A 27,858-nucleotide genomic window follows, 5' to 3' on the forward strand; every position below is an offset into this window, starting at 1 on the left:
AAAAAAAAAAAAAAAAAAAATACACTGTTAAAAAGCAATGTGCTTACTTTGATATATGGCCTTCCAGAGAAGTCCTCTGGTTCTCTCTTAAGCAGATTGCCACTACTTCCTTGAAATTCTTGAGTCCTCTTGCCTCTCACCCAAACCTGGGTCTGTCTGACTCTCAAACACTTGCTGTTTCCTAGGCTATCCTGCCTGCTCCCCTTGTAGAACTGCATGAACCTGACCAAACTGAACTGGATTTGCAAGGTTATCATAAATGAAGAGACTTGGGTCCCAAGACTGACTGTTACACTAGGCCGCTTTTAAATTATTTTCAGCATTTACATATTATTAACCCATACTGGGCCTCATCTGATCCTCACAAAACTCTTGGAATAGGAGGTAAGGCAAGTTCATATTTCCATTGTGCAATAATAAAGCCGAGCTTCAAAGAAATAAAATATATTGTTCACATTCACAGCTAGGAAGTGGTGGAGCTGGGATCTAAACTGAAATCTTTGGACTCCATGGGCTTTGGAGTTGTAAACTGGGGTTCCAAACTTAGTTGTTTACTCATCTATAAAATAGGCTATCTACTCTTCAGCATTGCTCAAAAGACTGAACAAGAGAACATGGTTGTTGTGTTGTCTAGCTGTCTAGAAAAATGTATGGCGCAAAGTAGGTACTCCATTAATGTTGGCTAATTCTTTTTCTTTTTTTTTTGTTTTTTGTTTTGAGATTTTTGTTGTTGTTGTTGTTGTTGTTGCTATTTCTTGAGCCGCTCCCGCGGCATGTGGAAGTTCCCAGGCTGTAGCCACCGGCCTATGCCAGAGCCACAGCAAAGCGGGATCCGAGCTGCGTCTGCAACCTACACCACAGCTCACGGCAACGCCAGATCGTTAACCCACTGAGCAAGGGCAGGGACCGAACCCGCAACCTCATGGTTCCTAGTCGGATTCGTTAACCACTGCACCACGACGGGAACTCCTAATTCTTTTTCTAATGGTGATCTCTTGACCAAGGCACTTCCAGTTCCTACCCTTTTCTGCTGCACATTCTCCACCAAGGACTGGCTGGGAAAAACCTAGTTCCTGCCACCTGCAACCTCATCCTGGACTCTGGTCTCTTTATCTGTAAAATACAAGGGTTGGGCAGGTGGATATCCAAGAACCTGTCAGCTCTGGAAGTACCCCCTCACCCAGACCCTACCCCGCCCCAAAGAAGTCTACATTGTGACAGCTGCTCAGAGAAGCTGAGTTAGTGCAGTGACCCCAGGTGTGGACCCCCTAAGGAAGAGCAAGTTGACCGACAGACAAATAGCTAAGCCTAAAAGAGGGAAATCAACCTTGATTGCTCTCCTTCATCCTCACAGCTGGGCACCAAGCTCTGTTCATCAATTCAAAAAAAAATTTTTTTTGGCTACACGTGAGGCATGTGGATGTTTCTGGGACAGGGATCAAATCCAAGCTGCAGCTGTTTCCTACACTACTGTGGCAAAGTAGATCCTTAACGCACTGACACATAGTGGGAACTCCTCAACAAATATTAAGTGCCTACTATGTGCCAGGCACTGTTCTAACCACAGGGGGTGAGGTTGTGAACACAACCTAAACTCAGTGTCCTCATGGCACCTTCGTTCTTAATGGTTTGATCTGTCCAGTCCATCCTCTCCTCCTCATCTCCAAGACCTGGCCCCAATCCAAGCCTCATTTTTTGTTTCTTTTTGAGGCCAGACCTGCAGCATATGGAAGTTCCTAGGCTAGGGGTCGAATTGGAGCCATAGCCGCCAGCCTACACTACTGCCACAGCGACACCAGATCCAAGCTGCATCCGCAACCTATGCCTCAGCTTGCTGTAACACTGGATCCTTAAACCTACTGAGGGTTTAAGGGTCTCAAATAATCAACGAAGAGCTCGAATTTTGCCCTGCAGCTCGTAGGGGGCTGTCAGAGTTTTAAACTGAGGAATGACAAGGTAGGGTTTGCATATTAGGAAAGTTCCTCTGGCAACTGGTACAGAAGGGGAACCTTGAACAGGGAGCTCATTGACAGTGTACTACTTAGATTCAGGCATAAAAAAAATGAGGCTTGAATCCCACTCCTGGGCATCTATCCAGAGAAAACCATGACTCAAAAAATACGTGTACCACAGTGTTCACTGCAGCACTATATACAAGCCATGGAAACAACCTAAATGTCCACTGACAGAGAAGTGGATAAAGATGTGGTACACATACACAATGGCATACTACTCAGCCATTAAAAGGAAAAAAATAACAGCATTTGCAGCAACACAGATGGACCTAGAAATTATCATGCTAAGTGAAATCAGTCAGTCAGTGAGACACCAAAATCATATGCTATCACTTACATGTGGAATCTTAAAAAAAGGACACAATGAACTTCTTTGCAGAACAGATACTGACTCATAGACTTTGAAAAACTTATGGTTTCCAAATGAGACATGTTGGGGGTGGGGGGAGGCGCTGGGGGTTTGGGATGGAAATGCTATAAAATCAGGTTGTGATGATCACTGTACAACTATAAATGTAATAAAATTCACTGTGTAATTTAAAAAAAATGAAGCTTGGGGAAAAAAAGGAGTTCCCATAGTGGCTCAGTGGTAATGAACCCGACAAGTATCCATGAGGACTTGGGTTCGATCCCTGGCCTTGATCAGTGGGTTAAGGATCCAGTGTTGCTGTAACCGTAGTATAGTTCACAGATGCAGCTCAGATCCTGCATTGTTGTGGCTGTGGCACAGGCTGGCAGCTGCAACTCCAATTTGACCCCTAGCCTGGGAACTTCCATATGCTGCAGGTGTGGACCTCAAACACAAAAACAAAAAAACTAGGCATGCAAAGCTCTATAATCTTGTTTCCTTCTCCTACAGTACCCCAGTTTGCCTCCACAGTCAGTTCCCTTCCTGTACATCAGGAGAACTAGAGTGGAGCCCCTGAAACATTCAGGCTCCATGGTGAGACCACGATAGAAGGAGAGCCCTCCCCCCGATTCCTGCAGAGCCAAGATGTTGCTAGAAAGGAAATAAGGAACAGTGTTGGGTAAACAGCTAAGCCCCAGCACCAGATGGCTCAAATTTGCATTTTCTGTGGCTCAACATCTACTCTGTATAAAAGCTCCTTTACCTACCTGGCTGATCTCCATCTAAACAAATTCTGCCAGAGGCCACTAACCTCTCACTTTGAGACCAAAGCTAGACCATTTTCTCAGCTGAGTCGGGGAGAGAGCAGGGTTCAAGTCAGCTCTTAGGACAGACTTCCCTTGGTTCTAGCTGTGGTTGACAGAGAGAAGGAAGATGGGCCTCTAGAAGCTCCTGGCCCTGCTAACTTGTAAAAGATCCTGCATCAGAATCACAAGCCACCCCTGTAGCTCTGCCCAGAGCCAGGAGGGCAAAGCAGCCCTGCTGGAATTAAAACTCAGATCCAGGGAGCCTATTGTGCCTCAGTTGTAATGAACCCAACTAGTATCCATGAGGATGCAGGTTCGATCTATGGCCTCAATCAATGGGTTAAAGATATGGCATTGCTGTAAGTTGTGGTGTAGGCAGCAGACATGACTTGGATCCCTCATTGCTGTGGCTGTGGCACAGGCCACAACTGCAGCTCTGATTTGACCCCTAGCCTGGGAACTTCCATATGCCACAGGTGTGGCCATAAAACACAAACACACATACACACACAACTCAGGTCCATAGTGGTTAAGGGTTCAGCATCATTACTGCTGTGGCTCCAGTTGGACCCCTGACTCAGGGAACTTTTGCATGCCCTGATCAAGGCCAAAAAAACCCCATCCAAACAAACAAAGAAAAAAACTCAGGTCCAGGGAGTTCCCGTCGTGGCGCAGTGGTTAACGAATCCGACTAGGAACCATGAGGTTGCGGGTTCGGTCCCTGCCCTTGCTCAGTGGGTTAACGATCTGGCGTTGCCGTGAGCTGTGGTGTAGGTTGCAGACGCGGCTCGGATCCTGCGTTGCTGTGGCTCTGGCATAGGCCGGTGGCTACAGCCTGGGAACCTCCACATGCCGCGGGAGCGGCCCAAAGAAACAGCAAAAAGACCAAAAAAAAAACCTCAGGTCCAGAAATGCAAACCCCATGGTCAGCCTGGGGGCACTGTGGCCTCCTGCCAGCAGCTTTGAGAGGGCACAGCAACTGTGATGTGTGAGTCCAAAGTGTGCAAAGTCAACCAGTGGAGGGGAAGTCAGTGCCCAGCGAACACCCCCAGGGAGCCTGGGGTCTTACCTACCTGGACAGGCCCTGGCGACTTCCTGGAGGAATGTTCTGGTATGTGAACCAAAGGGGAGCTGGAACACCAGGCTGAGCTCTGCTGTGTCCAGCTGGACAGTGACATCTGAGCCTGCACAAGGGAGGCAGGAAATGAGCCCTTGGCCTCCAGGATGCTTAGGTGCATTTTTAGTCTGTAGTCCCCAGAGTGAGAGTCAGCAGCCCAAGCCCCCAAAGTCCCTTCGGCCCTTAAGCAATTCACTAGAGGCTGCTGCTGGGGAGATGAGGGAGCCCTCTGTGCCCCCAGCTTCAAATTAATATCACCTTTAGTCTACAAAAGGCATGGACCAAGGCTCTGAAAGGTCAGTAAGTCTCGCCACAACAGTACTGGTCAGAGCTGGAAGAGAACAAATTCTCAACCTGCAGTCAATCCCCAGTAAGTGGAATGAAAAGCACATGGAGGGGCTGTCAGTCAGTCTCCTTGACTGTGCCAGGCATATGCCAGGCACTGGGAAAACCAAGCCGAAGAGATCAGACACGGCCTGCCTTCAGGGAGCTAGACTGTGGATGGTGTCTAGTGTGACCCCAGCACCTGACAGGCCCGTGGTGAGCACCCAAAACGTGTGCTGAACTAATGAATGAACAGGAGCAGTCTAGAAATATGGTTAAAAGCATGGGCTCCAGAGTCTGGATTCCAAGTTTGAATCCTGATTCTCTCACTTACTAAATCGATTATTTTCTCTGGGTCTCAGGGAAAGGCTTGTCTATAAAACGGGGATGAAAACAGTGATGACCCCATAGAATCGTTGTAAGGAAAGCACCACGTGATGTGTGTAAAGCTCTTGGCACAGAGCCTGGCACAAGCTCATCATCGATTAAATATTCATTTCTATTATTATTTTTTTATGGCCACACTTGCAGCATATGGAAGTTCCTGGGCCAGGGATGGAATCTGAGCTGCAGCTGCAACCTAAGCCACAGGTTTGGCAATGCTGGACCCATTAACACACTGGGGGAGTTCCCATTGTGGCTCAGTGGTTAACGAATCTGACTAGGAACCATGAGGTTGTGGGTTTGATCCCTGGCCTTGCTCAGTGGGTTAAGAGTCTGGCGTTGCCATGAGCTGCAGTGTAGGTCACAGATGTGGCTTGGATCCCACATTGCTGTGGCTCTGGCATAGGCCAGCGGCTACAGCTCCGATTTGACCCCTAGCCTGGGAACCTCCATATGCCACAGAAGTGGCCCAAGAAATGGCAAAAAGACAACAAACAAACACACTGGGGCCGGGCTGGGGAATCAAACCGGGCTGGGGATCAAACCTTCACTTCCACAACAACCCAAGCCTCTGCAGTTGGATTCTTAACCCACTGCCCCATGGCAGGAACTCCATTATTATTATTATTATTATTATTATTATTATCATCATCATTACCACTACTACTACTTCCATTATAATCTACAACTACAGTGTAGCAAAGATGTTAAATGGGTCACTAGGAGTTCCCGCGTGGCTCAGCAGATTAAGGGCCTGGCAGGTCACTCTGATCTTGGGCAGGAAACTTCATATGCTGCGGGGTGCAACCCTCCTTGCAAAAATGGGTCCCTATAAATAATCAAATCACTGAGTGACAGATAGCTGGCAAGGATGAGAAAAAGTAATGTGTATTAGTGAGATGTAAACACTTAAAGGATTTCAACAACCTGAGGAGTTCAACAAAGGCTTCCTGGGGAAAGTCAGTGTGCACTGAAGCCCTGAAGTTGAGTGGCTAAGTGAAAAGAGAAGTGAGGGTTTTGAAGAGGAGAGAGTAGCCTTTGCAGGGCTCCGTGGTGAGAATGCGTCACGTTTGAGGTGCTGGAAGCCATCTAGAGGATTCCTAGCACAGCAAGCAGGGAAGAGAGTGACTGGAGAGGTGAGCGGGCCTGATTCTGCAGGGCCTTGCTTGCCCATAAAGGAAGAGGATGCTCCTAATTCACACCACTCCCGTCTTTGTAGACCCTGCATTACTGCCCCAACCGGGACTCGGACTGAAAGGACCACTCACCGAGAATGTAGAGTTCACCTTCCCGGGACACTGTGGGGAGGGAAACGAAAGGCCCTTAGCAATTGACCATCATCCTCGTTCCCACAGCCCACCCCCAATCAAGGTAGAAATGACCTGGGGGTGGGGGAAGCAGAGGAACAGAATCGCACCGCCCAGGCCCTGCGGCACCTTCTTCCAGCGTGAAATCTCGCGAGATCGGCACTATTTGGTCCAAGGAGACATCGTCCCCGGTGATGGCCATCCTCCGGTGTGTATACACGAAGAGGCTGAGGGAAAGGAAGCAGACTGAGGACAGGGGGCCCAGAGTCATGCCTCAGGCCCGTCGTGGAAGCCTCAGGGTGCCCAACTCCTTCCTTGGTCCCCAGGGTTATGCTGGTGGCTCCTAAACGTGCACAAACCTCCTGCCTCTCTCTGCCTGTGGAGCCCATCAGAGACTTGTCTTATGGATGGGCCATCAAAGCTGAACTTACCTCACTGCAGGGAGCCCCTGCTTTGTTAGTAAAACCTGTGGCTGATTTCTCCCTTGTGCTTTCTGGCCCTGCGTGTGACAAGAACATGGCAATCTTAGCCTCCTTCTTTCCCTCCCTGAACCTCAGTTTTTCCATCTGTAAAATGAGGGCGATGGTTAGAAAATGCCTAAGGGTCCCTAAGTTTTAGTTTCTGGCTCTAGGACCTTTGATAAGTACTAGTTATTCTCTCTCTGCTTCTGTGTAATTTGTGGGCAGTACTAGCAACATTTACGGAGCCCTTTCTAGTACTTTAGTGTGTTTTAAAGGCTTTATGGGAGTTCCCATTGTGGCTCAGTGGTTAACGAATCCGACTAGGAACCATGAGGTTTCGGGTTCGGTCCCTGGCCTTACTCAGTGGGTTAGGGATCTGGCATTGCCGTGACCTGTGGTGTAGGTTGCAGATGCGGCTTGGATCCTGCGTTGCTGTGGCTCTGGCGTAGGCTGGCAGCTAGAGCTCCAATTCAACCCCTAGCCTGGGAACCTCCATATGCCGAGGGAAGCGGCCCTAGAAAAGGCAAAAAGACAAAAAATAATAATAATAATTAAAAAAATAAAATAAAGGCTTTATGCATAGGAGTTTCCTGGTGGTATAGTGGGTTAAGGATCCACTGTTGCTGCTGTGGCTCAGGTCACTGTTGTGGCACGGGTGTGATCCCTGGTTTGGGAACTTTCACATGCAGCAGGCACGGCCAAAAAAATTTAAAAAAAGACTTTATGCGTAGTAATTCATTTTAATTTTTAGTCCAGACATATTGACGGACAGAGCAGTAAACAGCTTGCTCAAGGTCATGTGGCTCAGGAATTCCCAGCATGGCTCATCGGTAATGAACCTGACTAGTATCCATGAGGATGCAGGGTTTTGTTTTTTTTTTTTTTTTGGCTTTTGTCTTTTTTGTTGTTGTTGTTGTTGCTATTTCTTGGGCCGCTCCCGCGGCATATGGAGGTTCCCAGGCTAGGGGTTGAATCGGAGCCGTAGACACCGGCCTACGCCAGAGGCACAGCAACGCAGGATCCGAGCCGCATCTGCAACCTACACCACAGCTCACGGCAACTCCGGATCGTTAACCCACTGAGCAAGGGCAGGGACCGAACCTGCAACCTCATGGTTCCTAGTCGGATTCGTTAACCACTGTGCCACGACGGGAACTCCAGGATGCAGGTTTGATTCCGGGCATCACTCAGTGAGTTAAGGATCCAGCATTGCCATGAACTGTGGTGCAGGTCACATATATGGCTTGTATCTGGTGCTGCTGTGGCTGTGGTGTAGGCTGGCAGCTACAGCTCCTATTCGACCCCTAGCCTGGAAACTTCCATATGTTACAGGTGCGGCCCTAAAAAAGACCAAAAAAAAAAAAAAAATCAGAAGTAACAAAGCCTGGTTTGAACCCAAGCAGGCAGAGGCTCAAGATCTGAAGCAGTACATTAAACTATCTTTTCTTGAGAAGCTTCCTCATCAATTTTGAAGAGTGTATGAGCTAATGACATGTAGGGCTTGGAATATACTTGTTCAAAAAAATTAACTATCATTATTATAATTATTCTAGAAGCCTCAGACTCTGCCCTGGAGGGATACATGAAATCCTGCTGGAGGAACAGTGGAGAATAAACCCCGAGGCCCAGGTAAGCAAGGACCAAACATGGCACTTACGCGTGTTCCTGGCCACCATGCTCCAGGCGGTAGCGCACGAGTCCCAGGAGGCGGCTCTGCCTGCTGTCCCCCTCACACAGCACACCTTGCACTGCCTGCTGCTCAGAGTCAAGGCAAACCAAAAGGAAGCCAGCACCCAGGCCTCTCCCAACCCAGGCCACCCCACCTTCCCTGCCCTACCCTCACCGACACAGACTCGCTGGGTGACCCTGGGCAAGTCGCTTCACCTCTCTGACTTTTTCTCATCTGTGATATGGTGATAATAATTCCCAGCTTCACAGCAGGTAGGAGGATAACTGAGTATGTAAAACACCTGGCAGAGAGTCTGGGACTGGATAAATGCTTAATAAGTGCTGGTTTCTGGAGTTCCCATCGTGGCTCATCAGTAATGAACCCGACTAGTATCCATGAGGACGTGGATTTGATTCCTGGCCTCGCTCAGTGGGTTAAGGATCCAGCGTTGCTGTGAGCTGCGGTGTGGGTTGCACACATGGCTCAGTTCTGGTGTTGCTGTGGCTGTGGCATGGGCCGGCATCTGCAGCTCCAATTGGACCCCTAGCTTGGGAACTTCCATGTGCCGCAGGTGAGGCCTTAAAGTTAAAAAAAAAAAAAAGTGCTGGTTTCCTTCTCCCTGCATGCCGCCTCCCCCCCCCACCCCCACCCCCCCCGACCCCATGGCACAGAGAGAGGGAGGCAAGCAGATACACACGTGCGGACACCAGTCATTCCACTTGCCAAGGCCAGGCAGGATATGATGAGGCAGTACTCCCCCTCAGCCAGGGTCTCCTGGATGGCCACAGACTGGTCCATGCTGGGCCCCCGCTGAGCAGACACACCCTGGGGGAGGGCAAACGGGGGCTCCTTAAGTCAACAAGTCTCCCAGTGGGTGATGGAGCTGCCTCCGAGGGCTGGGGGCAGGGAGGAGGGGCTTTTGTGCTGGGAGAGGGTGGAGGAGGCCGGATCCTCTCCCTCCTCCTCCCCGCCCCTCCCCTCTAGAATGGACCTCTTAGTTTCTAGGGAGAGGGGCCAAACCTTTGCCTCTGGTGGGAGGTACAATGTGCTGTACCACCCTTTGTCTGGAAGGGCATCCAAGCGTTTCTAAATGGGGTCCAGTCTACTTGTCGGATGTGGAGTGGTGCCTTGTCCCATTACTGGAGAGCAGGACACTGTCCCACTGCTCCTGGGATGGAGCTCTGCCTCTCTTTTGGGGGAGCAGAATGAGTCCTGCTGGCACCTCTCAGGGAGGTGTCAGAGGGGTATCTCCATGGGGTTGTGGAGAAACCCTGTTCCTCTCAGAAAAGGAGCCTCTCAGCCTGGACAAGTCCTGTGCTCCTTTCCTTGGAGATGGGAAAGTGTCCCGTTGCTCCTTGGCCCTCCCCCAGCCCAGCAGGCCCCATTGCATCAGCCGCAGGCCAGGGTGTCTGGTTCTGACAGCCTCAGGACAGGGGTCCCGGCCCTCAAGTTGTCCAGTCCCTCCTGCTCAGCCCTGCCTGGCTTCCCTGCTCCCACCAGCTCCTGCTACCCTGCCATTGCCACCTACCTCTAGAGCTGTCACCGCTGCTGGCGGTGCGGAACACCGCGGCCCGGCCCCGGGGCCCAGCCAGGGACTACATTTCCCAGCAGCCCCTGCGCCACAGGCTGGTCAGCCGCCTGCAAGTCCCAGCATGCCCGCGCCAATCCCTAGGGGAGGGCCCTCCTGTCCCTGCCCCGGGTAACCCCTTAGGACCTGGGATAGAATGGGCTCCTATTCCAACAACGTTTTCCTAAGGACTGCTCCTGCCTCACCGTCCACCCTCTGTCATGGAGCCAGAACCTCCTGCCCAGGGCCCAGGAAGAAGATGGTCACTTTAAGGGACAACATTTTCTCCTGAGTGTCCTCCTCAGCTCTCAACACTGGCCTCTACTGGAACTCTCCCTCCCCAAATAATTACCCCAACCTAGCTTAAAGGAGAACAACACTATGAAGAACCACAGTCCCCATTTTCCAGGTGAAGAAACTGAGGCTCAGGTTGCATAATTTGACCAAGGCCCCACCGCAGCTAGCAAAGTGGCAAAATGGGGCCTCTATTTAAAGTCTGATTCCAGAGTTCCCATTGTGGCTCAGAGGAAATGAATCTGACTAGTATCCAAGAGGATGGAGGTTTGATCCTTGGCCTGGGTCAGTGGGTTAAGGATCCGGCATTGCCATGAGCTGTGATGTAGGTTGCAGACGCAGCTCGAATCCTGCATCACTGTGGCTATGGTATAGCCTGGCAGCTACAGCTCCGATTCAGCCCCTAGACTAGGAACTTCCATGTGCCACAGATGCTGCCCTAAAAAGACAAAAAAAAAAAAAAAAAAAAAAATCCTAATTACAACTTCTTTGCCATCAACACTGCCACGTGTGCATTTCCTCCCTTAGCCTCAGCAGTGTCTGTGATGGCAGCACCCGGTCCTGCCTGCCTCATGGGGCTGTTTGAGGTTCATGGATACAAACGCTTCATAAAGGGTGTGACCCTGTGCATATACAGTACTTCGCTGAGACCCCATCCTCTCTCCTTCTCAGGGAGGAAAGAGGTCAGGGAAGGGGGTCCCTTGGCTCTCAAGAGAGCCTGAGTGTTGACTTTGTTGTTCTCCAGCCCCTTCCCCTCGTTCACCTGGCCTCAGGCACCTGGGTAAAGCATCCCTCCTTTGGGACCTCGATTTCCCCACCTAAGATAAGGACAAAAAGGGCCAGCTCAGATCAGGGAGTCCAGCCTATTGGCCATTTGAGTAAACTGTAAGCTCCCCCAATAGTCTCACCCCAGTGTAGTTTGTGGCACACAGGTAACCTTCAGGATATGTTTATTGAATTAGCAAATTACCTTAATAAATACTCCTTCTCTCAAGCTTTGAGCCAAGCTGAAGGGTCAGTCCTGGGGAAGAAGTGACCATGCGATTTTCTTCTTTTTTCTTTGGAGGCATATGGAGGTCAAATCGGAGCTGCAGCTGGAGCCTAGGCCACAGCCATGCTGGATCCGAGCTGCGTCTGTCACATATGCCACAGCTTACTGCAATGCTGGATCCTTAACCCACTGAGCCAGGCGAGGGATTGAACCCACATCCTCAGAGAGACAACGTCAGGTCCTTAATCCACCGAGCCACAGTGGGAACTCTGACCACGTGATTTCTAACCCATCTTCCCTCCTCTTGCCCTAAGCTGAGGGTTGCTGCCTTAGTGACCAGTTCAGGTTTGTACATGTAAACCTCTTGCAGAAACAGACATCACTTTCTTCTCAGTCTTCTTTTCCTGGAAATATCCACAGCATAAATGGAGCTCAATTTGATTAGAATTTGGTTTCAACACTATGGGAGGGGGAAGGGGATTAATTTAGATCCTTAGAGATAAAGGAGGTGGGGGTCACTGAGGCCAGCCAGCCAGCCAGTCCCCAGAGAACATACAGGGAATCAGAAACAAGGGGGCCTGGGAGTTCCTGTTGTAGCTTAGCGGGTGAAGAACCCAACTAGTATCCATGAGGATGCAGGTTTGATCCCTGGTCCAGCTTAGTGGGTTAACCATCCAGCGTTGCCATGAGCTGCGATGAGGGTTGAGGAGGAGGCTCAGATCTGGTGTTGCTGTGGTGTAGGCCGGCAGCTACAGCTCCAGTTCCACCCCTAGCTTGGGAACCTCCATGTGCTGCACCTGCGGCCCTAAAAAAGGTTTAAAAAAAAAAAAAGAAAGAAAGAAAGAAAGAAAGAAAGAAAGGAGGGGACCTGGAGACTTGGAGGATTTCAGCTGCTGCCCTGGATTTCAGCATAATGTGGAGCTAGGAGAGTCTAGCAGCCTGGCCCCAGGAGGTCTAGCTCCAGCCAGAGTTGGCTGCTGACCCCCTCTATCCAGGCAGGAGGAGGGAGGGCAGCACCCCGACCTTGGAGCACTCTGGGGGCCCACCTCACAGAAGTCCACCCCCACAGGGCATTGGGCCACAGCTCTCTGTCCTTTGAAGCAGTCACTGCCTTGGCAGGAGAAGTTGGGACAGATTTTTCCCCCAGAAGAGAAGGTGAAGGGAAGGGTGAGAGGTGGGGAGCCCTGTGAATTCTGGGCAGAGCTGGGGCTGGAGCCCCATCCTGCCTGTTCCTCTGTCCCGGGCCACCCTGTACTGTCCGTTGCTGCCTCCACATCCCAGAGCAGACACATGTGGACAGACACTCATGTTTCTCTTGGGGGCTGGTGGGGTGGTGGTCACTGGGGTAGAGTGGGAAGCAGCTTGTCCTCTGGGATGGTCAGATGGCCGAGGCGTAGGAGCAGAGCAGGGCTGCCTGGGGAAGTACTGTGACCTGTCTGCTGGGGGACAATTCCTCCACAAAATCCCAGCTTCCCCTCTCCCCCCCCAAGAGAGGCTCTCTTGTGCGTGGATGTTCCAACCTGAAACTCCCCATCTCTGCCACCCTGGAACAGCACGGACTTGCTGGGAGCTTGGGGGGAGGGGAGCACTGGCTCAGCCATGGGGGAGAGAAGGGGGAGTTGGGAGGGGAATCTGGAAGGGGTGGGGCACTGATGAGGAGGATAGACCTCAAGGCTAAGGGTCAGCCTGACAAGGTTTAGAGGTTGGGGTGTTGAGAAAGGTTGGGGAGGTTCCTGAAAAGAGCTCAGATGTGGGGGCCTGTTGGGGTGGGGGTGCTCAGAACTAGGGCTTAGTGGGCGGGCAAGGCTTAGGAATGGGGACAGGTGGCGTGGGGCTCAGAGTTTATGGGGCGGAGGAGGACCTGGGAGGAGGGGTTCAGAGCTGCAGGCTGGTGGCACTGTTGAGCACCAGGCAGAGTGGGCTGCCACTGCAGCACCACGGAGAGCAGGGTCCTGGGCTGGAGTTGCAGCCCACAGACAAGAGCAGGGACTGGTTTCATTTCTCCCCTCACACACTGAGGCTGTACTGGGCTGTGCAGTGGGACGCACTGAGCAGGGTCAGCTGAATAAAGAGAGTGCCTGTGAGTCCAGGAGGACTGGGGGGCCAAGCAGTCCTGGGCTGTCCCTCAGCTTCTCTGGGCAACCCAAACACTGACTCGTCTCCCTCCTGCTTTAGTCTCTCCCTCCCAGCACCTTGCTGTTGGTACCTGAAGGTCAGCACCCCTTCCCACCCTACAACGGCCCCTCCTGGCAGCATCCTGCCTGGGACCCAACAGCAGGCCCCCCTCTCCCCCCACCTCTCATCCGTGCCCCCCTGGACCACATTTTGCTGTTTGGTTGAAGAACTCTGCCTCCTGGTAGCATGCTGTTCCTCCAAAGTAATGGAAGTTATGGCAGGAGTTCCCACTGTGACGCAATGGGATCAGCAGTGTTTCTGCCATGCTGGGATGCAGGTTGTATCCCCAGCCCGGCACAGTGGGTTAAGGATCCGGTGTTGCCGCAGTTGTAGCAGAGGTCACAACTGCAGCTTGGAGCCTGGGAACTCTGTATGCTGAAGGGTGCCCCCCCCACCAAAAAAACCAAACCAAACCAAAAAAAATCCACCCCCAAATCCCCAAAGTATTGGAAGTTATGGCATATCTGTGGGAGGATTTGAACCCTGTGGCCCCATTCCCACAGGTGAAGGCACCCACAAGGCTCTGTCCTCCTTCATATATTGCCTACCTGGACAGGAGTGGGGGTCAGCTGGGTTCACACCAGGTTCTTGGCTAACCAAGACCTGCAGGAGGATGGGTAGGAGGAAAAGGAGAAAGGAAACCACTGCAGGAAGTACCCAGCTCAAGAATCAAGGTCAAGGCAAGGTCATGCAGTGGTTAAGCAGAAGAAATCATGATACCAGGGAGAAGAAGGGGCAGTCTCAGGACCCTGCACTGGTCACAGGCTAGGGTTAATCACAGGGTCCACGAAAGGCTGGGGTCCCTGGGCTGAGGACAGCTACCACGGAAAAAAGCAGCTGTCAGCTCTGGCAGTTCCCTCTGACGCTGCTGCCCCTGGGAACACAGGCAAAAGAAGGAAGCTCAGCTGATGTCCACACTGGAGCCAGAGGGAGAAAATCAAGCCAGTTGGTAGGTGGAAGGACCCCACTGGGATGTGCCTTATTCGTGTAGCTGAGAAACCTGGCAGGTGGAGGAAGATCTCAGAGGAGACCACAGTGGGGGGAGGCCAGGTCCTCCCAGGGCGCCCCTGCAACAGGACCGTGTGCAGGGAGAGGTCACAGGCCCATTCCCACCCTGAGAACTTGGAGGTGAGGCTGCCAGCAGCACCAGAAGGATGAAGAGGGGAGGTAGCTATTATCTCAAAGATTAAAAAATGAAAAATAAGAGTTCCTGTTGTGGCTCAGTGGGTTAGGAACACAGCATAAGTGTCCCTGAGGATGTGGCTTCGATCCCTGGTCTGGCTCAGTGCATTAGGATCTGGCATTGCCACAAACTGTGGCTTAGGCTGCAGCTCCCGATTCAGCTCCTAGCCTGGGAACTTCCGTATGCCCCAGGTGCAGCCCTAAAAACAAAAAAAAAAAAAGGAAAAATAATGCAGAAGGAAGACAAAAACCTCCCCTTTGTCTGCCCCATTTCCCCCACATAGGTTACTTTTGGGCACTGCCTTTCTAGAGCCTTAGCATAAGCTGCCCCCAGGGAAGGGGAGCCAAGGGATGACAGTTGAGGCTGGACACAGATCTATTCACTTCCCTCTCAGAGGTGGGGGGTGAGGAGACTCCTGCTTCTGGGAGGTTCATCCCAAGATCAGCCCTGGGGCTCAGCAGTGGCCATTTAGGGGTCAGTCCTAGAAATAACCCCCAGCATTTCCTGCTTGGGCTGGGAGGGGGAGGCGGAGTTGGGCAGTGTCTCTGATGGAGCAGCTTACCATCCCAAGGCCGAGCTGAATCACCTGTTCCTGGGAGGTTCAGACTCGACGGAGATTCTCATAAGACTCAGGAACCAAGGGTGCACTTTTGGGGACTCACAAGCCCCTGAATTTATTTGCCAATTTGTATATGCTTGTACATTTTTTTAAAGTCCACAGCTACCTTTGTATTTCCAAAGGAATTTATGTTCCTAAAAACATTAAGAACTACTAGTTCCCATCGTGGCACAGCAAAACCAAATCCGACTAGGAACCATGAGGTTGTGGGTTCGATCCCTGGCCTCGCTTATGGGTTAAGAATCTGGCGTTGCCATGAGCTGTGGTGTAGGTCGCAGACACGGCTCGGATCTGGAATTGCTGTGACTCTGGCATAGGCCAGCAGCAACATGTCCAATTAGACTGCTAGCCTGGGAACCTCCATATGCTAAAAAGACAAAACAAAACCCCATTAAGAACTACTGATCTAAACCAAGAAAGGGCAGCCTTCCACTCTCCCCAGGGGTTCAGCTGAAATCCTGTTTATAGCAGATGCCCTGAAAGCCAGACCTCAGAGTCACCTGGGGAGAACCACTTCCGATGTAAGTTTGGGGCCCTCCCTGGTGGTTCTATGCCCCTCAGGGCTGGGTGCAATCTGCCACACAGCTCTTCCTACACCTCCTTCCCTCTGGGTCTGCTCTCGCCATCTCACCTTCACCTAATTCTCAAGGTTTGCAAACCTAGCAGTGCCTGGCTTGTGGAAGACACTAGAAAGCAGCAGGTGTGTTTCTGGGGAGGCCCAGTGCTGCTACTGCCCCAGCTGCAAGGCTGGAGGGACGTCTTCTCCCACATCTCCCGTTTCTGAGGCTTTCTCTTCCCAAATGGCAGTTTCCTTGCGCTTTGGGCCCGTAATCAATGTTTCAAGTTGGCTCAGTTAGGCTTAATTATCCACTCACTGTGCCTCACAAGCGCCGGCCCTGGAGAGGTTGTCCAACTGGGGTGATAAAGCACCAGAGGAGCCAAAGTACAAACATGTGAGGAACTGCTGAAGGGATGGGATGAACCCTTCAGGAAGGAAAATACCAACCCAGAGCGAAGGGCCACAGGGCTAAGTGTGGTGAGACCCTACTCATGGAGATGTCTGGGGTACCATGAGTGAGGGAGAGGGCCAGCTTTACAGGTAGGTGACGGAAGGTCTGAGGGGAGAGGGGCAGAGGGGCCTCTGGGGAAATCCTGTTCTGGGGCAGGGACTGCCTGTGGACAGACCTGGGCTCCCTGGCACCTCCTGTTCTTTCCATTTGGGATAACAGACTCAGATCCAGGGGTAGCTGCTCAACTCTGCCCAAATCTTGGCTATCTGGGCTTAGAGAACAGGAGAGTTATTAGCCAGTTCTCAGTCAAGCAGCGATCTTTTTTTTTTGGACCACAATAGTTCCCAGCCTAAGGGTCAAATCAGAGCTGCAGTGTGCCAGCCTACACCACAGCAACGCCAGATCCGAGCTGCGTCTGCAACATACACCACAGCTCACGGCAACACTGGATCCTTAACCCACTGAACAGGGCCAGGGATCGAACTTGCATTCTCATGGATACTAGTCGGTTTCTTAAGCCGCTGAGCCACGGCAGCAACTCAAGTAACGATCTTACAGAAGAAAAGGCAGACAGGATCACCAAAGACTCTCGTTCTGGACTAGCAGGCAATAAAGTCACCTGTGGTCCTGGTTTCAGGGTGTGCCAGGCTGCTGAGGCCTGGGGAAGGGGCAGGCTGAAGGCCCATTCCAAAATAGCCTACACCCTCCTTATGCAAATAAAGAGGCAGTCTTGGTGCTACAACTCTGTCCTGGCTCACTCTCCCCATCTTTCCCTAGTAGGTGCATGAATGGCTGTCTCAACTAAGGGCAGGGCTTATCCTGGGGGTGATGCTCATGTGGGGAAGGGCAGTGCACAGGGGTGGAGAATGAGGTCAGGTCAGATTTACCGAGCATAATGTATGTAACAAAACAGGTGCCCATTAAACTTTAGTTGCTAGAGAAAGAGGTAGAGAGGTGTTTAAGAACTAGAGAATAGAATTAGCCAGTAATCCTGGGCTTCAGAACTACACATATTCAGAACAAGGGCTGGTTTTATTTTCCAACAGAATCCTTTTTAATATAAAACAAAGATAAAACATATCTCAACCCTGCAATCTGCCAGCATGCCTTGTTTCTACAAGATGCATGCTAGTCCATAAGACTAAGTAGCAAAGAGTCTTTAGGAGCATTTGGTTGGGAGAAGTAGAAAAGGCAGATCTTAGGGGAGCCTGGGCAAGCCCCAGAGCTAAGATACGTCCGCGAACACTAGAGCAGTCCTTGTCTTTTCAGATCCTCGTACGTCTTCTTATTCACCACATTACCACTGGAGTCTTCGTACTCTTCCTAAAAGGGAAGAGGAACGCGTTAGCCATGCCTCCAGGGAGAAATGTTTGGAACTGACCTCTGGGGGCCTGAGCTCACCCTGGCCCGACTCCAGGGCATTCACCTAAAACAGCATTTCTCAACTGGGGTTCTGCTCTACTGCCCATGGCATCCATGAGACATCTAGATGGTACCAATTATGACCGATCCTTGAGGATATATGAGAAAACCGTTCATTCAAATCGCTTTCTGTGTTTAAGATGAGGAACCCTGGTTGAGAAAGGCTCACTTAAGACATGGTTTTCATGGTTCCCAAGAACCCTAGGTTTCTGCCCAAGAGGCCAATGAGAGGAGGAAAGAGAGGCCAGGAAGACTATGCTTCTCCACTTTGCTTTACTCTAGCTTATATACTGGAGTCTACATCACAGTTTGAAAAGGGCTTCTCTGCTAAAAGGAATATTCAAAGCCAATGACCTAAAAGAGAAGGAGCAGCTACCATGTCATCCCTCATCTCTGCAATCAACTGTTTGGGATGACCAAGACTGGCAAGGACCTCTCCACACCCCATGAGAAGATCATCTCCCATCAGATGCTCTCCTCAAAGGAGATCTAATGTATGATATGGATTCTCAACTTCTTAGCTTAGGAGTCCTCAGGGCAGGATAAGACATAGGGTTACTCCTGCTTGCCACTTCAGAATTTCAAGGGGCGAATATAACCTGCCTTAAGACACAGATTTAAAGTCTGACGTATTTAGTAGCATAAATGAATTAGGAGTACAAGTCAAGAGCCAACTGTAGGCACTGTCACATTGTATTTGCTACTGCAGTGAACCAGGGGCCATTTCCCACCTCCCCTCGCCAGGTGAGGGAACTCCGTGGCCCGATGCCGTCCATCCTGAGCACTCACCTCAGTGTCAGGCTGCCATCGTTCTGAGGCCTTCTGCAGTTTCAGCTTGGCCCACACTGTAGGACAAGAAATGACCAGCCATCAGATTTGGCTGAGGACTTACTGGGCACATGATGGTATAACACATCCCTCACTGGGATCCCCAAGGGTACCTGCCCTTCGGACTTCTGCCTGTCCCAAACTGGAATTTTGGTTCTGGATCGCCTAAGGACAAAATCCCTTTCCTTGCAACACTTACCATAATCTGCTTTGCTATAAAATAAAAGCTGGGTCAAATGCAACCAAAGATCTCTTAGGTCAGAAAACTGGTACTCTCAAAGGAAAAAGTTAATGTGGTACATACAACACATGGGAATTACTGGAGGAAATGACCTTACTGTCTAAAGTTCATAATGGAAGACAAAGGAAACAGACACTGTCAAATATGTTTGTCTAAAGTCTGGTGATATATTTCAAAAACTGCAGAGAGTTCCCATCGTGGCACAGCAGAAACGAATCCAACTAGGAACCATGAGGTTGCAGGTTCCATTCCTGGCCTCACTCAGTGCGTTAAGGATCTGGCGTTGCTTCCAAAATTTATAAACACCTTCTGCAGCTCCATACCAAAAAAAGAACAACCCCATCAAAAAAAAATGGGCAGAAGATCTAAACAGACAATTCTCCAAAGACATACAGATGGCCAAAAAACACATGAAAAGATGTTCAGCTTCACTCATTATTAGAGAAATGCAAATCAAAACCACTATGAGGTACCACCTTACACCAGCCAGAATGGCCATCATCAAAAAGTCTACAAACAGTAAGTGCTGGAAAGGGTGTGGAGGAAAGGGAACCCTATTACACTGCTGGTGGGACTGTAAATTGGTGCAACCACTGTGGAAAACAGTATGGAGATTCCTCAGAAAACTAAAACTAGAACTACCACTTGATCCAGCAATCCCACCCCTGGGCATCTAACCAGAGAACACCATGACTCGAAAAGACACATGTACTCCGATGTTCATTGCAGCACTATTTGCAATAGCCAAGACATGGAAAAAACCTAAATGTCCATTGACAGAGGAGTGGATCAAGAAGATGTGGTACAGGAGTTCCCGTCGTGGTGCAGTGGTTAACGAATCCGACTAGGAACCATGAGGTTGTGGGTTCAGTCCCTGCCCTTGCTTAGTGGGTTAACGATCCAGCGTTGCTGTAAGCTGTGGTGTAGGTTGCATACGCGGCTCGGATCCTGCGTTGCTGTGGCTCTGGCGTAGGCTGGCGGCTAGAGCTCCAATTTAACCCCTAGCCTGGGAACCTCCATATGCCGCGGGATCGGCCCAGGAAATAGCAAAAAAGACAAAAAAAAAAAAGAAGAAGAAGATGTGGTACATATACACAATGGAATATTACTCAGCCATTAAAAAAGGAATGAAATACTGGCATTTTTAGCAACGGATGGACATAGAAATTATGCTGAGTGAAGTCAGTCAGACAACGAGATAAAAATGCTATCACATCAAATGCTATCACTGACATGTGGAATCTGAAAAAAGGACACAATGAACTTCTTTGCAGAACAGATACTGACTCACAGACTTTGAAAAACTTATGGTTTCCAAAGGAGACAGTTCGGGGGGTGGGGAGACACGCTGGGGTTGTGGGATGGAAATCCTATAAAATTGGATTGTGATGATCATTGTACACCTACAAATGTAATAAATTCATTAAATAACAAAATAAACAAATAAACAAAAAATGAGAAAACAGGAAAAAAAAAAGTCACTCGAAGCTGGAGTTCACTGGCGGCCTGGCGGGTTAAGGATCTGGTGCTGTCACAGCTGTAGCTCAGGTCACTGCTGTAGCATGGGTTAGATACTTTGCCTGGGAAGTTCTTCATGATGTGGGTATGGCCAAAAATAAATAAAGTTACTCAAAAAAAAAAAAAAAAAAAAGAAGAAAAAGAAAAGAAAAAAGGACATAGTAAAACAGAACAGAAATAAGTAAGTACCTGGTTTCCTACTGTTTCATTAAAAAAAAAAAAAATCAAGGAATTGTAGGGGCTATTAACCAAAGCATCTTCTCAGAGTAGTCTTAGCCTTACATGAAGAAATAATCTCTATTTAAATATAAGTTCCCATCGTGGCTCAGTGGTTAACGAGTCCGACTAGGAAACACGAGGTTGCGCGTTCAATCCCTGACCCTGCTCAGTGGGTTAAGGATCCGCTGTTGCTGTGATCTGTGATGTAGCTTGCAGACGAGGCTCGGATCCTGAGCTGCTGTGGCTCTGGTGTAGGCCGGCAGCTATAGCTCTAGATTCAACCCCTAGCCTGGGAACCTCCCTATGCCACAGCAATGCTAGATCCAAGCTGCGTCTGCAACCTACACCACAGCTCATGGCAATGCTGGATCGTTAACCCACTGAGCAAGGCCAGGGATCAAATCCACAACCTTATGGTTCCTAGTCAGATTCGTTAACCACTTCGCCACGACGGGAACTCCCTGGACCTGAGTCCAGGATTATTACCTGCTTCTATTTAACATAAGACTTGGGGATAATGCTTGGGCGAACTATCCCTGAAGAAAAATAAGTCCATGGAACAAAATAAACTGAAACATTATCTTGGTAGTTGGCATAATCGTAAGCCTAAAATAGTGTAACTATATCAATTTCAAGGTATCAGAAGTAATAAAGTGGAGTTCCCATTGTGGCTCAGAGGAAACAAGTCTAACTAGCATCCATGAGGATGCAAGTTCTATCCCTGGCCTCACTCAGTGGGTTAACGATCCAGCATTGCTGTGAGCTCTGGTGTGGGTCGCAGACATGGCTGGGATCTGTGTTGCTGTGGCATAGGCCAGTGGCTACAGCTGTGATTTGACTCCTAGCCTGGGCACCATCACATGCCATGGGTTCAGCCCTAAAAAGACCAAAATAAAAAAGAAGTAAAAGTAACAGACAATTTGCAGGACATAAGAAAATACACACAAAAATGAACTAATTAGTAATATGCAGCTAGAAAATATATTTAAAAATGAGATTACATTCAAAATGCAGCATTGTCATTCTATGAAATTTCATTACTATTGTTGGGCAGGGGGTGTTGAACAACCAGAGAACTCTCATTACCATCTTAAATTTTTTTTTTTTTTTTTTTGTATTTTTAGGGCCATACCTGCACATACTGTGAGAGTTCCCAGGCTAGAGGTCGAATCAGAGCTGCAGCTGCCAACTACAACACAGCCACAGCTACGCCAGATCCGAGCCGCATCTGCAACCTACACCGCAGCTCACAGCCAACACCAGATCCTTAACCCACTGAGCGAGGCCAGGGATTGCAACCACATCCTCATGGATGATAGCTGGGTTCATTGCTGCTGAGCCACGAAGGAAACTCCTAATATTTAAATTTTATCCCAACAAAATGAAGGGCAAAAACTGAAGAAGCTAATTGGATAATCTGATGACAAGATGCATTATAATCCTGACTGGCAGAACTGTAGGATCCTGACTTGCAAATGAATAAGAAAAGACAAAACAGCAAGGAGTTCCTAAAGCTGACTGCACCCACACACAAAAGCAATGAAAAAGTCCCCAGGATCCAAAGATTAAGTCAGGGATCAGGGAGCTCTTTAGAAGGTCATTTCTATTTAGCTCTGCCCTGGATGATTTCAACAACCTTAGAGTTGGGAGCCAAAGAAGTTAGTTGACCAAGTAGCCAAGTAGTGTGATAAATACATCTGGGAGGGAGAGCCTGAAATTTAATAAAGTGGAGTGGTAAAATCCTTTTCTTCACAGTCTAACTCATTGAAAGTGAAAATATGACAGAGAAGAGAAGAACCAGAAAGGAAACAAGAAGCCTGAGAAGAAGAGGCTAATGGCAGAAAAAGCTACCATGGCCAGGTAAACAGGAAGCCTGACTCGCACTTGAAAATTCCCGGACACGTGCGGCACTTGGCTTTTTCTCTAAGAGGTATTTTGCTGCCATGTTGCTGTGTACCTGTCCTGTCAGCTCAGAAATAAGCTTGCTGGAGTTCCCGTCCATGGCGCAGTGGTTAACGAATCCGACTAGGAACCATGAGGTTGCAGGTTCGGTCCCTGCCCTTGCTCAGTGGGTTAACGATCCGGCGTTGCCGTGAGCTGTGGTGTAGGTTGCAGACGCGGCTCGGATCCCGCGTTGCTGTGGCTCTGGCGTAGGCCGGTGGCTACAGCTCTGATTCAACCCCTAGCCTGGGAACCTCCATATGCCGCGGGAGCGGCCCAAGAAATAGCAACAACAACAAAAAAGACAAAAAAAAAAAAAAAAGAAAAAAAGAAAAAAGAAATAAGCTTGCTGAGACCATTTTAATTTTTTCCTTCATATCTGTAGTTTTTTGTTTCTGCTGGCTTTTCAGCCATACCTATGGTATAACATGAGCCAGGGATTGAATCCCAGCTGCATCTGTGACCTACACCACAGCTGCAACAGCTGTGCCACAGTGGGAACTCCATGTCTGTAGTTCTTAACACAGTAAAGTCAATTCAGAAAAATATACATACTCATTTACTCAAAATCTTGCATACAGGGGAGTTCACAGAACCCACTTAAAAACCATTTTATCCTCAGCACAGAACACTTCCCAAGGGGGAAACAATCAGTACTGCTGGCTAATTCATCCCCTCAAAATGCAGCTTGTACAATTGGAGTAGTTTGTACACATTCACACCCTGCTGCCCTTAGGCCAGGGTATTGGGACAGTAAACTAGAGGGCTGGCTCAGGGAACAATAAAGCTTACTTACAGGAGACAGCATCTTCAATCTGTGTCACGTTAGCAAAGTGGGCAGTGTTTGGGATGCCCAAACACCTCATGCCATGAGCATGACGCCACTCCTGCGTGAAAAGAAGAGAACAATGTAAAACGGGACTGACTGAACACAGAGTACTAATTCCATTGTGCTCATAAACGCCACCTTGACCCTTTCTAAAAGGCTCCACCTAAAGGCAACGTTCCTTTGTGGTTCCTGACTCTAGACTGCTGCTATGACTGATCAGAGGCAGTTACGTCAAAGCGTTGCATAGTTTGCTTCACTGAGCTGGTTTATAAAACCTAGGCCCTAGATCCAGACAAAACCTCTCTTGGAGACTTTAACTTATCAATAACATCCCATGCAACCCCAGCTACCAACATGCCTGAGTAGCCAACACTGATGGCAGGTCAGTGTTATCTCTGGAAATTAAGGAGAAGATTGTTTATCAGGTATAACCAAGTATATGAAAGAGACCAGGGAGACACTGATACAGGGACAGTTTTGGCTCAGGGACTACAAATGGCATGGGCCCAGGAGACCAATTCCAATTCAATGGAGGTAGTGTTCAGAAAGATTCAGAGATTATTCAGGAGCTTGGCAGGAAAGACCCAGGACAAATTAGTAATATGTACGTCTGAGGGAGAGAGAGGTCATAGAAATTCGCTATCCTAGGCTACATTAAGCAAGCCTTTCATTCTGTAAAACTTCCTTCCAAGTATAAGAATTGAAGGCGGAAACTAAACAAGGGTGAATCCACTTACTGGGGTACCACCTAGATAATGCCTTGTCTCAAGAAGAGCTTGATAAATGTCAATCTCTTCGTTTCTTTTTTTAAAGAGGCAAAGGCCCTTTCAGGACCCAAAGGAGATGGTCAGTCCCTTCTTTGGTCCTGAATACTAACAGCGGGACAGAGAAATGACCAAGGATTCAGAGACACAAAAAGAGAGAACTGAAGAGCGAGCAAGTGCAAAAGGAAATGAGGTTCAGATAGCCAAGTGGTAGAACACCTCCAGAACCATCTCAGGTACAACCCAAGGCTAGCCCTGGTCCCGAGGCCAAATGCCACATGCTGGACATTAGAGCCACTCCTTCGCTGATTCTCTTGCACTCTGGACACCAGTGATCCTCTCAGGCTGCTCCTACCCTCTTCTCTAAAAGACTTCTCTAAAGTATGTTTCATACTTTAACATCCAGGAGAAAAGGCTCTGAATTCCTTACAGCAAAGTGCCGCTGGAAGGCTTTGGGACCCCGGTAGGTGTAGTTTCCACAAATCTCACAGTTATAGTTGATATTCAGGCCATGAAGCTTATACAACCAGTAAGGAATGGGCTAAGAGAAATCAGAGAAGAAGGAGTGTTAGGCTGGTGTCTGCATCTGCTTTCAAAACAGGAAACAAGGAATACGGGAGTGTCTGGACTGACTTTGCCATCCCAGCCAAGGGGCAGGTTCTTGGGGTTGTAAATAATCTCATTCTCTTCATCTTCACTTTCACTCTCGCTGATCTGCTCCTCCTCCTCCTCTTCTCGTTCTTCTCCGGTTCTTGCCTGCTTGCGCTGTACATTTTCATGAGTGAGATGTCGCTGTTCCTAAGTCAGATCCATAAATGAAAAGGGAAGTCAGAGAATAGTGCAGAACAAGAAGGAAAATTTACAAGTTCCCTAGTGGCCTAAGGGTTGGGGATTTGGCGTTGTCACTGCTATGGTGTGGGTTCGATCCCAGGCCTGGGAGCGTTCGCATGCCACAGGTGCAGCCAAAAGGAAAAAGAGGGAGGAAATTTATTTTCCTGCAACTCTTGTTGATCTCTCACTTCCAAGGATCAGATCAGGTTTTCTTTTTTGCAGAACAAAGGGAACTTCTTGCCTTCATGTCAGAACTCATTCCCTGACCATAAAGGAAAAAGTCAAAGGTTTTATGGCATTTGCCTAAGTTACTTATTTGAGGCTACAGACAATCACAGAACAATAGAGAACATAGTCTTTTCTATCTCTAAAGTATTTCCTGAATCTGTTCTTCCTTCTCCTTCTCACTGCTATCACTGTCACCAAGATAACTTCTAACTTGCCCGAATCTCTCCTCATTCCTGTCCAGCTTCCATTTGTTCCCATATTCATCTACTTAAAAAAAAAAAAAAAAAATCTAATGGTACACTTTGCTTAAAGAACTTTCATTTAGTTTTTTGCTTTGCTTGAAGGAAAGGGTCTAGGAGTTCCCATTGTGGCTCAGTGGGTTAAGAACCTGACTAGAATCCATGATTGACGGGTTCACTCCTTGGCCTTGCTCAGTGGGTTAGGGATCCAGCATTGCCATGAGCTGTGGTAGTAGGTTACAGACGTGGCTTGGATCTCGTGTTGCTGTGGCTATGGCGTAGGCGGGTAGCTGCAGCTCCGATTCTACCCCTAGCCTGGGAACTTCCATGTGCTGCAGGGGTCTAAATTTCCAACATAACTTTCCAAATTTTTCTCTGACCACTCCCTCCCTCACATGGTTCCTTAGTGTATGGTAGACATACACAGGATGTATGGTATACCTCATACACACCAAATTTCTCATTATTTCCTTTCATAAGATTTTACATCCATGCCTGCTGTTTCTTCTAGAATATTTCACACCCTCCCCCCACTTTTTTGGTCTTCTTAGGGCCGTACCTGCAGCATATGGAAGTTCCCAGGCTAGGGGTCAAATCAGAGCTGTGGCTGCTGGCCTATACCACAGCCATAGCCACAGCAATGCAGGATCTGAGCCACATCTGCAACCTACACAAAGCTCACAGCAACACCAGATCCTTAACCTACTGAGCAAGGCCAGGGATCAAACCTGTGTCCTCATGGATACTAGTCAGGTCCATTACCTCTGAGTCACAATGGGAACTCCCTCCCTTTTTACAACCACACCTGCAGAATGTGGAAGTTCACAGGCTAGGGGTTGAATCAGAGCTGCAGCTGAGGCCTACATCAAAGCCACAGCAACGGTGGATCTGAGCCACATCAGCCACCTATACTGCAGCTTGTGGCAACTCTGGATCCTTAACCTACTGACCAAGGCCAGGGATTGAACCCACATCCTCACAGGGACATCGGGTCCTTAATCTGCTAAGCCGCAAGGGGAACTCTGCCTCCTGCTTAGAACATTCAATCTTACAGCATATATCACCTTATACTTCAGTTTCCTATAGCCCCCAGCCACCAAAATGGGTTTTCCAAGGGCAAGAGGCTGCGCCACATTCACTATAACATCCAAAGATCTGGCATAATGCCTAGAAATGACATGTATCAATAAATGGTGAATAATGGTAAAAATAATATCAATACAGAGAGTTCCTGCCACGGTGTGGTGGTTAACAAATCCGACTAGGAACCATGAGGTTGCAGGTTCGATCCCTGGCCTTGTTCAGTGGGTTAAGGATCCGGCATTGCTGCGAGCCGTGGTGTAAGTCGCTGATGTGGCTCACATCTCATGGTGCTGTGGCTCTTGCGTAGGCCAGCAGCTGTAGCTCCAATTGGACCCCTAGCTTCGGAACCTTCATATGCCACGGGTGCAGCCCTAAAAAGCACAAATAATAATAATAATAATATCGGTACTTAATGAGAGGAAGGTCTACCATTTTGGCTGCAACTGGCTGGAATGAGAGAATGTTGCCACCTTCTGGCAACGAAAGCAAAATGCTCTCAAAGGAGGAAGTAGTGGGCACAGTTTCTGTTTAAGAGCAAAGGCCCCCGTTCACCTTCATAGGACTGGCAACTCAGATAGCACAGTGCAAGTTCACTGTGGAGAATATAAATGTCCCCAAGTTTCTAACGTCTAGCTAGCCTCCTTTTACCAAAAGCAGTTGTAATAGAGGAAAGCAACAGATGATTCTAGTTTTACAGCTATTATATGTGTGGTCCTCAAACAATGGCAGAATGAAAATTCCCACAGCGACTGACAAAGACACGTAGCCCAGTTTGCTATCTGAGTGGGGGTCACCTGACCAAAGCATCATGTGAACATATGCAAAGGGAAAGGTTCTGAGAGCAGGTGACAACTACACAAAGGAGACACTGTCAGAAAGGCAGTCTTCTGCAGGACTCCATCTTCTCTGGATGAGTGCTGCCCTTTCTCCATCTCTCTTCCCCAAAAGAGAGTCAGTTCTTCCCACTCCTCCCCCCACCTTCTCTCTGAGATAAGCATCCTGTTTAGGTTAGGCCTTTTTCTACTCCCAACCTCGACTTCAGCTCCCTCCTTCTTGGAAGAATACTCAAAGAGCAGCCCCCAGCCTGCTCTGTACACTAACCTCCTAGCCCTAACAGGTTTCTCACAACCTTGTAAACATGGATATATCAAAGCTGCTGTGCATTGCCTTTCTCTCACTTGTCTTTTGAGTGTCTGCTTCTTGGGTCACCCCTAGGTACATCCTGGAGTTTAGGCAAAGCATCTGTACACTGCACTGAGAGGCATTGCTTAGCCTCAGGAGAGTATCACAGACAAGAGACACCTAAGGACAGAACAGAACAGGAACTCAATGAGGGCCAAGAACCCAAGGAGAACTCAATTTTCCACAGAAGTAGTTTGACACCTACCCTTCCTCTTGCAATACTAAAAAAAAAAAATCCCCGGGAATTCCCATTGAGGCACAG

At 49.0% G+C, this 27,858-nt stretch overlaps 2 protein-coding genes and 1 long non-coding RNA gene across 3 annotated transcripts in view; 1 reads left to right on the forward strand and 2 right to left on the reverse strand.

Moving 5' to 3' along the window:
* The window catches only part of INPP5B (inositol polyphosphate-5-phosphatase B), a 58,928-nt gene extending 48,844 nt beyond the window's left edge, over positions 1 to 10,084 (reverse strand). Inside the window, 6 exon segments of the mRNA XM_021095974.1 lie at positions 4,244 to 4,354; positions 6,264 to 6,293; positions 6,432 to 6,529; positions 8,421 to 8,518; positions 9,174 to 9,257; positions 9,961 to 10,084. Coding sequence (XP_020951633.1) covers positions 4,244 to 4,354; positions 6,264 to 6,293; positions 6,432 to 6,529; positions 8,421 to 8,518; positions 9,174 to 9,230 — 394 coding nt within the window. The 5' untranslated portion in view covers positions 9,231 to 9,257; positions 9,961 to 10,084.
* On the forward strand, positions 1 to 18,474 carry LOC106510652. The gene is made up of 3 exons (XR_002344973.1): positions 1 to 384; positions 8,317 to 8,392; positions 17,976 to 18,474. It is a non-coding gene; the product is annotated as an uncharacterized LOC106510652 (long non-coding RNA).
* The window catches only part of SF3A3 (splicing factor 3a subunit 3), a 24,726-nt gene continuing 14,152 nt past the window's right edge, over positions 17,285 to 27,858 (reverse strand). Inside the window, exons 13-17 of the mRNA XM_003127795.2 lie at positions 24,667 to 24,831; positions 24,464 to 24,574; positions 23,237 to 23,327; positions 18,483 to 18,538; positions 17,285 to 17,594 (exon numbers count right to left, since the gene is read on the reverse strand). Coding sequence (XP_003127843.1) covers positions 17,517 to 17,594; positions 18,483 to 18,538; positions 23,237 to 23,327; positions 24,464 to 24,574; positions 24,667 to 24,831 — 501 coding nt within the window. The 3' untranslated portion in view covers positions 17,285 to 17,516. The remainder of the gene's footprint in view (positions 17,595 to 18,482; positions 18,539 to 23,236; positions 23,328 to 24,463; positions 24,575 to 24,666; positions 24,832 to 27,858) is intronic.

Source organism: Sus scrofa, chromosome 6 (assembly GCF_000003025.6).
Source record: "Sus scrofa isolate TJ Tabasco breed Duroc chromosome 6, Sscrofa11.1, whole genome shotgun sequence".
Taxonomy (NCBI): Eukaryota; Metazoa; Chordata; class Mammalia; order Artiodactyla; family Suidae; genus Sus; species Sus scrofa.